Here is a 10684-nt window from a genome sequence, read left to right on the forward strand (position 1 = left end):
ACCTTAATAAAACGAAATAAAATAGAACAACACAAGAAATAACAAGATTAATTAAATTAAATTGAATATAATATAATAAAAATAAACAAACCAGGCAAAGTTAAATAAAATATCTCACAAGGCCCTTGGATTGGAAAAAATGTCTGCCCGCGTAGCATCTACAGTGCCAGACCCCTAACATAAAAATTGCCGTCAAGTTCTCGTTCTTTAAAGGCTCGACTTTGAAATTTTGTTTTCAGTGTACCGAAGAGGTATTTTTAATTGTTATAATTTTATTCAACAAAAACCTTAAAGTGGTATTTTAAAGTTAAGGTATAAAGCTTTTTTTTGGTAGTATGTATTAGTAAACAAAAATATCTCATATGAAATTTTCAATAATAAATTAGGAAATATTCTGAAATAGGGCGTTCTTCAACCAAATTCTGAGATAGGGTGCTTTTCAATAAAATTCTTAAATAGGGCGTTCATCTATCAAATACTTAAGTAGGACGTTCTTGAAAAATTTCGTTTTCGAACTGGCTGCGGAGATAGGTCGATCTTTCACTCAGCCATCGAAATTGAATACTTTTAATACTTTATTAAGATTTTGCGGAAATTATTATGTAAAGATCGATAGTTCAGGGCTAACTTGCAGGAGTAAATGTTAAATTTCTATTGAACTGAGTTATTCTAGCTGTGCGAAAACCTTTTAAAACTACAAAGCCTTGCTATGTCCTTCAGCGTATGTTATACATTAACTAAACAGCTGTAAAGGAATTTAATTTGATAAATTGTAGAACTCAATTTCGTCGTCCTTTTTAAACATTGGTCTTAATACAAATCGTTTTTGACGTTTATCCATCTTCAAGCAGTTTTTGCTCCAAGGAACCAATTTTGACAATGGGCAATAAAAATTCGTAAACAAAATATAGTATCTTCTTCTTCCATCAGAATAACCAACCGAACCAAGAAATACAACTTACTGGCTTTAAATGAACACAACATCTAGAATTCCAGCAGCACTTTTTGTTAACCGTATAGCAAGGATCTCAATGCTCTCCATTTTTAAACGTATATTTTCCTTTCTTAACCCGTTACCAAAAATTTTAGTGTAAATTAAATTCCTGCTATTGAAAATTGTTGAATAAATTCAAGAAATAAAAAGTAGCAAACTTTTGTTTTTGTTGACAGAAGTAGATTTTTGTTATAAATTTCTGGAAAAAGGCGGTTAAATACCTGCAAATTTTTTAAATTTAACTGAATGAATTTTATAAATAAAAAAATAGCAAACTGTTTTTGTACCAGAAGTAGATTTTGCTTTTAAATTTCTAGCAAAAAGGCTATAAAATAATAAGCGAGACATTTTTTAAATGCCACAAATATTTTATCATCTCAATTCCCTGTGAAATTCGGTAAACCACGTTTTTTTCGCCTATAAAACAAATGTCTCGTAGAAATACTTTATACGTAAACATCTCCCCACTTACATATATGTATTCTGCGAAAAAAAGTGTAAAACTAGGAAATAAAATAACTTGCACATACCAATCGCTTTAGGTCATTATCCTTGCGTTATCCTTTACGCATACGCCTCACTACCAACGCTGCGTATAGCCAGTTAAGACGGCGAAAAGACGCGTTGCCATGCTAACAACAAACACAACGCGCATCGAGTGTATCGCTACGGAAACCGCAAGGAAAAAAGGGGCACAAACAAATTAACTTTCAAGCCGACCACGAATTCGATTATTTTTTCAACAAAAATATTTTTTTTTTTTTTTTTTGTTCACGACAAGTGTAGTTTCACAGGATTGAGATTTGTTATTATTTTGCGACAAAGTAGCGCAGAAAAAACGAAAATAATTTTCACCAAAGAAAACAATCACTTTTTCCCAATGCAGCAGCAGCAATCACGTGCTGCATTCCAAATTGACACTTTGTTTATTTCGTATCCTTTTTGTGTTTATTTAAAATTTCACACTCGTTGTTTGCATATATAAATAATTCATTTGAGTTTGCACGAATTGCAGCACTTCAAATAACACAAAAAACACTCTCTGCACCGCGCGCAATGGCATTAAAATAATTAATTCATGCAATATTAATAAGAGTGAAATGCCTGCCGCTCGCTATCCTTATTATCCTTTTTTTTCGTTTCAAATATCTTTGCTTGATTTTGCGTTCGATTTCGTTGCGCACCACACAAACAAAACCAACGACGACACGACCGTTATTGATGATGATGATGATGACGGCGACGAGTATGGCCACCGACTGACTGACTGCACGTCACTCATGCAACACGACACTACTCTACCACACTGTTGGCCGGCCGTCTGCTGGTGCAGCGAGTCACTAGGCCTGCTTTTTTTTTTTTTTTTTTTTTTTCTAGCCAAAAGTGACAGCCCAACCTATTGGGCACAGTACTCTTAATAATATTATTGAGCGCGCGCGCGCTTACAAATCAACTAACCCAAATATGTAGTTCAAAGTATTATTCAGAAAAAATGCTTCAAAAGCATTGGAGCGCTGCTCTACCACAACACGACCGTTTGCAGCGGTAGCTCGTCGACAACTGCTCGGCCAAGGGTGTCGCACGCATGCAAACAACCACCCTCGATTTGGAATTCGCTTCGAGCGGTAGCGATAGCGGCCGAACATTGCAAGCCGAATGCAATTGTTTTATTTACCCTTTATTCGCCGCCCACAATTGCATACAAGCCGCACTTTATTTTGCGGGCAGAACTGTCAAAAGCGATTTCAAATAAGCACCGTTAGTTTTCGGATTTCTTCAGTTGTTTACCTATTTTGCGTGTGTTGCATTGCGCTTCAGCTCTTCAGAGGTGAGTCGGCGCAGTGCAATTGCGTTCTCCTTGCTGTTCTCGTTCTGCTATCCTGCTATCTTTCGTTTTCTTGCTCTTCGTCTCGCTCATCGTCTTTTTCATATCCTTTTTGCTCTCTCACACACACCCTTGCGCTCTTTCTCTCTCGGTGTCGCTGCTGGCTTATTGATAACATTTTTCCGGTTTGTTTATGTTTTCTTTAGCGTTTCCAACCGGCTTTTCGACCGAACGTGGCGTATACGTAACCTGCCGATTTCTAGCCAAATGCCCGCAGTCAGCTAAGGAAGAGTCAGCCATCAGTCAAGCAGCTAGTGAATGGGTTATTTTTGTATTCATGCGCCATCAGTTGTAGGTGTGTTTGTGTGTGTGTATGTGTGGGTGTAGCAAATCACTTAAAGCATCAAATTATTTTATTCGTAACTTCTGTGCAATATAAATATAGCTATAACCCTGTCAGTTTCGCGCGTGTGTGTGCGTGTTTGAGCATGCCTTGGCGTACTTTTACATACATAAATGTCTATCCTTCATTGAAAGAGTTTAATACCCTTGTCAATTTCATCTTTTTGGTAAACAACCCCCTTAAATGCTGCGTCTCACATTGTTGTTGTTTGCAAATTTATTTATTTTACATTAGCTTTCCTTTTTTATTGAATCAGTATTTGATGTTTAGGTGAATTTATTTATTTTGAAAGTAGAAGGATGTGCGTGCTCCAGTTCTTTTTTATGGTATTTTTTTTAGCATAATAAAGTGTTCGATTGTGATATGAGCATAAAGCTGTTAAGTCGGCAACTGAGTAGCGCTTAGGTTAAACTAATATTATCAAAAGGGGCATATGTATCTAAGTGATTTAAAATTCGCCAAGCAAAAAAACAAGTTTATACGAATGTTTTTTTTTTAAATTAAATTTAATATGAAAAACTGCAGAAAGGAAAAAATCATGTATGTAAAGTTTCCATACGGAATGACGCACAAAGGCAAAAACAAAGCTGTTCTGAGCAGCTTTTCAGTAGTTCTTGAAAAGGGAAACAGTTTTAGATATTTTAACAAAAACATTTTTTCAAAAATTTTTTATTTAGATTTCGAGATCCCGGAAGCATAACGGAGCTTCCACTCCATTAATCCTCTTGGAAGCACCCATAAATTGACGGTTCAGGAGTGTTTTTCCCGGCGTAATTTTGCAGACCTTTTTTCCTTTTCAGGAATTTTAGAACTATTGGAAAGCTACTCAGTAAGCTTTTGATTTATATATTTTTTTCCAAAATTAAACTTTTTCGACTTTTCTAAAAAAAAAAAAAAGTTTTGTTCGATGTAATTTTGTCGAACTTTATTTCCTTTTCAGGAGCTCTAGAACTATTTAAAGCTACTTAGAACAGTTTCAGTTTTTATTTTTTTTCACACATTAAACATTTTCGAGTTTTTTAAATAAAAAAAGATTCGATGTTTCTTAAAATTTCAGACCTTTTATTTTAAGAAAAAGCATTTGCTAAATTTTTGTTCATAAGGGCTAATGGAAAGCTACTCAGAGCAATTTTATTTATTTTTTATTTTTCTATATTTTTTTTCATTGTTACTTTCCACACAATTTTTCGTTAGAAACGGCCTCAAGCTCAATAAAGTGGTGAAATACTTTTGCAAATATTACACTTCTTTTTTTTTTTTTAAGAAAAAAAATGGTTTTCCTTTTTGTCGCATGTCGTATTCTGCGTGAATCTGTTATAAAAAAATTTTGAAAAAATTTTTCCTTATCTTAATATCTTGAACCTTTTTTCCTTTTCAAGAACTCTAGTACTATTGAAAAACTACTCACAGTAGCTTTTTTAGAAAAATTTTACAGAACACATATTGCTACAGCAAAATATTTCTAAAAATTAACGCGATTTTTTTGCAACTTGAAACATTATTAGGTATTTCAAAGCTTAATGGGTTACAATGCACTTCATCAAATCGAAATTTTTTAAAAAGGTATAAAAGAAACATAATTTGAGAGATTTTTCGATACTTTAAGGCTCTTGGGGTCACCGTTAGTATTATCCGATCGGAAACCGGTTTATCCTGTTTAAGCTCATCCCGAAATAATAACTGGTAGTGGTATGTATTAATATTGAGACTTGTCTTGAAAATGATCTAAAATATTTTTTGGATAAAAAATTCGTTCTGGTGTTACTTTTTCACAAACTTTAGTTGTTATATTTTTGGTTCAAATTTTTTAAATTCTTGATCTTTACACTCAAAACGAGTAAAGCAAGTGGCGCTAGATTTGAGTAATAACTTCAGACGTCGTAATATCGTCGTCGAAGTCTTCGGTGAAATATAAAGGCATTTTTAAAATATCGGATTAAATTTACAGCTAGTTTGAAATGTACTACATTTTCACTAATTTCCTCAGTGAAGTATCAAAACTTCTAAAAGAGTTTACTATTCCAATTTACTTAATTGCTAAGCTTGTTGTCAGTTTTGCATAGATTTGTCATTCTAGAAGTTGACAATGGCTAACAGCACTGTTCTTGCTGGCAATTCCGCTTAACCGAATTGGCTAAACAAGAAACGTGAATCCAGCAACATAAGACGGGTATGTGAAAATCCAAATGTGAGCAAACCAACATACACTTCAAAAAGTTGCAAACATAGACCTACATATGTACATGAAGAAGTTCAGTCGAAACAAAGATACGAGTAGATATGTATTTAGTATACAAAGACCAACTTCAATTCAAGTGTCCCCAATCAGCCGTTGTAGCACGAAATTGGCAATCAAGTCTGCAGCCTATACCGCTCCACGCAACTGCTGCTCGCAATATGTAGTAGAGCGACGAAGCATTGCTCGAAAATTCGAAAATTCCACCCAAATGTTTGTAGGCAAAGCTACTTTTGTGCGCACCGTCGTTGTCAGTGGATGCGCTGACGCTTGTTGTTGCCTTCGATTGGTTGGTGGTTAAAACCCGACTCAATGGCTAAATAAGTGCGGGCTGACTAGGAGCGACAAGTGTTTAATATGCCACAAAAGTAGATGATTCTATAAGTACACTGCGCGCACACTCCCCTCACTTTGCCGCAGCGCACTTGTAACATTGTTGTCAACTTTATTTACAAGGACTTTACATTTCATTGCAGGACAACAGGACAGTAAATGAAAATCAGCAGGAAGAAAACCGCAAACAAACCGCACGAGTAGAGTGTGCCGAATCCGTGGATGCAGTAGCAGTAGTAGTAGAAGAAGAAGAAGAAGTACAACCGCAGAAGTAAGCGCACGCACGCACGTACCCACACACACACAGCAACACACTAGGAGGCAACATAATAAACGAAATTCCAGGAACATGTTGGCCACCGCCGCTACCACCGCGACAGCAGCCACATCTACAAAAGTGACAATGCTGGCTAACATTGGTACAACAAAGGCATCGACCAGCATGCTGATGACAACAACAAAAACAACAAGTGATGCAATGACAAAAACAACAACAGTTGCTAAAATAGCGCCACACAGCGACACAACAGCCACGGCAACGATGCCATCAATAACAACAGCAACAGCTATGCCAACAACAACAACACCAGTAACTAGAACGATTACCTCAGATCCGGGCATTTTGTGCTTTCATCATTGCAACGTAAAAGTTTTCTGCTTTCATTTGCCACACCGCTGCCCCAAATGCAAACAAGTATTAGACACTGGCGATGATGTTGGCGGCAATGGCGATGTCGGCGATGACGATGAAGACGAAGGTGAGGACGACGGCGACGACGGCGACGACGACGCCGATGACGACAACGATGCTGGTGGTGGTGGTGGTGGTGGTAATGAAATGGGCAGCAATGGTTACAACTGCACTGCTGGTGCTGGTCGACCGTTGGGCGGTGGTATCGTTGGCTCTACACGTTTGCTGCCCTTTCGGTTGCCTTATCCGTTCATACGTGCCTCGCAGTATCCCTGTGCGATTGTTTTGCGTCCAACCACAGGCGATTTTCTCAAGTGAGTATCTGACAGTGCGTAAGTTATGTTACTCTTCGAAGAATGAAAACTTCAATTTTGGGAGCTAAATATTCGTTAATGTAGGTTTCAGAAAGTTGTGTATTCACCGACCGTTATATCTACCGTATCCTTCCTACTACAACGAAGACTCAAGTCAGGAGCAACCAGTATAAACTGGTGCAGGAAGTCAGCGGACTAGTTCCTTACCCAAAAAGTAGTATAAGCCTAGAGGTCAGGAGCTCAAAAATTTAGAGACCTTCTTCGCAGAAACCTAAAACCCTGCACCATCTAGTAATATGCTCACCACACTCCTTGGTATATCAGAATCGGTGGTGATTGACTTATCTGAAGGGGCTTGTGGTACAGAACCGAGCCGATTCCGGCATTGAGTCGTTAATGGTTATCAGCATTTATCGACAGTTGGCCCACTTACCAATCTTCAGTTCCATGATTTTGTTTTCCGTAGTCGAAGGCCTTTCTTGTGGCGCATTCATGTAAAAAAGTATGTTCAGCCCTTCTCACGGCGCTTAACATACCAAGCCTTACGATTCTCTGTACTCTTCCAATTATTTTCTCATTGCTGCTTTTGCCCAGGGCTTTTTAAGGGTTCATTTAACACCAACGTCCACAGTAGTGGTGATAAGACCACTCCTTGCGGAGTTCCGCAAAAATAAGAAAGAAGAAAGTCTTGCCGGTAATCCCATGTTAAAATTCCTTGAACTAACCTGAACTTTTAACTGCAGTTATCTGGGGAAATGCTGCTATAACACCCTAATATCGAAAATCAGATTAGACTTTTTGTGTACTTCTTTATTGCATGAGTCATAGACATACTAAATAGATAAGTTCTTTTTACCTTTCCAACTAAATACTGTTTTGGAATTATGATTACGCGCTTTCTTATTTATACTTGTATGCGCTGGTAAGAAAGCTATTGCGTTTCCAATCCGCATATATGCTTTCATAAGATCTAATTGTCCTTGAGCTAAAACCTGATCCCCAGCTCTTCCGCGCCGACTCTGAAAAGCTCAGCTATGTATTATATCGTCGGGTCCTGGGGCCTTGTTTTTTTTTAAGTCACATTATTGCTGCTTTCGCTTCGTCTTGGTCGCGTGTGGGATCTAAGCTTCTTCCCTCTACATTATATCTATAATCGAGCTGTATTCTGGAAGTCTGTTAAAAGATATTCGTCCTAAGATTTACTAGAATCAATGCTGACTTTGAAATCATTTCATCGCAGTCTTACTTTAGATTCAGAGTATTCAGACTTACTTCGTAAAAAGACGGATCTCCTCATATTCCTTATCCTATACTAAAATTTTTCCTTCCACCTTACTCCCTGCATTGTTTCGCTTTCCATTATGGCATTTAAATTTCCTTCCAACATTTCTTGACCACTTGAAATGCCGTTCATTTATTTCTCGATTTCTCACAATCTCCCACAGCGATTACAACAACTCAACCGATTTGCATATTGCCGTGACGACCTCAACGGGCTGCGTTGTGGAATTCGATCGGCATGGTTTGCGGCGACATCGTGCCGATAATACTCGCATGACCGAATGGTGGCAATGTCTGTTGGTCGGCGATGTCCCCGAGCCATGGTATGACTATTGGGACGAGATATTACAGCAGGTAAGTTACATATGTATATAGGTATGCTTGAGAACAACAACAACAACAAAAACGAGCATAGTGCAGCATAAGCATTGCATACTTGTATATGGCTTCAGCATGCTTCAATGCATGCCTACTAAAATGAATCTAAGGCAATTTGTGCTACTACTATTAGTACTTTGTACTTGCATTTGTATTTGTATTTTCACATACATACATACTTGCCTATTCTTGCGCAAATGCTCACATCTGTTTTTATCCACCCGCAGATATGCAATCAGCCTGATCGCTGGACCGTCGCCCATTACCAGGAGGATAGCCACAATTGTTACACATTCGTATTGGCATTTCTGCAGGCGCTCGCCTATGATAAGCTCAGTGCAGCTGCACGTTCCAAAACGAGCTTCTGTGAGAAATATATAGTTCCTAGAACCACAACAGCTGGCAAGTATATATCCTTGTATCGCAAGTTGCGTGATACGGGCATTTATGTGCATCCACATCATCAACACCATCAAAGGCATCATGCTGTGCTCATGAAGCAGCAACAAAAGCAACAACAACAAATACAACACTATCACAGCCTACAACAACAATCGAAGCACCAGCAGCAGCCGCACCAGGCGCAGCAGCAGCAGCAGCAACTAAAGTCGGCACGTGGCAAGTTACGTCTAAATGGGCATATAACGGGAAGTTCAACATCCTCACTGCTGCTGGCTAATGGTGGCAAGGCAACCAGCATCATTTTACGTGCACCTAATCTCTGCACCATCGAAGAGTAACGCGCCCTTTTCGTTGGTCATTCACGCAATCAAACATTCATTTAAGTACTTAGTGGGTCAAGCCAGCAGATATGCAACAATGTGTTAACCAATTTGAATTGAAAAGGCAGCATTTATGTAGAGCACGCAACTATACCACAAACACTACTACATACAAATATGTAAGCAATCAGCGAGAATAGCTGCTAAGGACCACAAGTATGCAAGAATTTTTGTAGTCAAGTGTAGCAAGCCTTTCCTGCCAAACACTAGCCCAATTGCCCAAGTGCCCATTGCCAGCCAAAAGCCAACAAAAAAAGCCAATGTTCCTCAATAATGCATCCTTTGCTCACCTTTGTGATTACACTTTATTGAACTTTGAAAGGATATTGTATTTCTTTAGAATTTTTGTCCAACTTACTTTTAGCGAATATTTAAAACACTATTGTGTTTTTACAAACCACTCTCCTATAGCTTGGTGAAAAAATGTTTTTTCTTCCACTTTGGTCTCTTTATTCTTAAAAATATTCCTAAAAACTTAGTGAAAGTAGTTTATTTTTGCGTTAATTGAATTTTCTTTATGTAAGTTAAAAGTCAATAAATAAAGTTAGTTAATTAAAAGTTGCTATTTTTTACTTTTTTCGTGCGGCAGGTTGAAGAATGTGTGGAGAGATGGGTAAGTGTTTTTTCATAGAAAACTTAATCTTTATTATTTTAAAATAGAAATTTTTGTAAATCTTAAAGTGGGCTTTTTCAGAGAATACGTGCAGCAGGTTAACATATCTAGCCCTAACCGCCAAAAAGAAGTAAGCGAAATTTTTTTTCGAATCTTTTTTTTGATGCGTAAATATACTCTTCTCCTTCTTGATTGGCGCTTTATCCGCCTAAACGATTTTGGCAGAGTCCAATGAGCACGCTAGTCTTGGAGTTCTTTTGCCAACTGTACCAACTGATGCCAATCGGAAATACCCAAAACAGCTAAGTCGTTCCACCTGGTCTTTCCAACATAGGGGAGACTTTTTCCTCCTTTCTTAGCTGCATCGCACCCTGCGTTTAATACTTTCAGAGCAGAGCGTAGTTCAATTCTATATCTTTGTAAAGCTCATCTTTAAATTGCCTGCGGTATTCGCCATCCCCAACGAGCAAAGCCTCGCAAATTTTTCTCTCGAAAACTCTAAGAGCCGCCTCATCAGATGCTTGCATTGTCCATACCTTCGCGCTATCCACCAGTACGGCAGATGAGTGACTTATAGAGTGTGATTTTTGTTCGCCGAGCGATACGACTTTAGTTCTCAGTTGTCCACTCAGTCCAAAGTAGTGCTTGTTGGTAACAGCGACATGGGTGCCAAGACGCTTATGCTCCGAGTGTTTGTCTGATAATAGGATATATTTTGTTTTGTCCTCGTTCACCACCAGACCCATCAACTTTACTCGTCTATCTAATTTCGAGAAGGTAGAACAGAGGTAGCCCTTGCTTTTACCGATGATGTCGATGCCGTCGGCATACGCC

At 38.2% G+C, this 10684-nt stretch overlaps 1 protein-coding gene across 1 annotated transcript in view; it reads left to right on the forward strand.

Annotated features, from left to right (window-relative positions):
* The window catches only part of LOC118741174, a 44769-nt gene extending 35075 nt beyond the window's left edge, over window positions 1-9694 (forward strand). The window contains exons 2-4 of the mRNA XM_036473049.1: window positions 5935-6796; window positions 8242-8431; window positions 8683-9694. Of these exons, the coding sequence (XP_036328942.1) occupies window positions 6141-6796; window positions 8242-8431; window positions 8683-9195 (1359 nt within the window). The 5' untranslated portion in view covers window positions 5935-6140 and the 3' untranslated portion in view covers window positions 9196-9694. The remainder of the gene's footprint in view (window positions 1-5934; window positions 6797-8241; window positions 8432-8682) is intronic.
* The last annotated feature ends 990 nt before the right edge of the window (window positions 9695-10684 follow it).

The sequence above is a fragment of the Rhagoletis pomonella genome, unplaced genomic scaffold (assembly GCF_013731165.1).
Source record: "Rhagoletis pomonella isolate Grant_MI unplaced genomic scaffold, Rhpom_1.0 Rhpom_scaffold_00006, whole genome shotgun sequence".
Lineage (NCBI taxonomy): Eukaryota > Metazoa > Arthropoda > Insecta > Diptera > Tephritidae > Rhagoletis > Rhagoletis pomonella.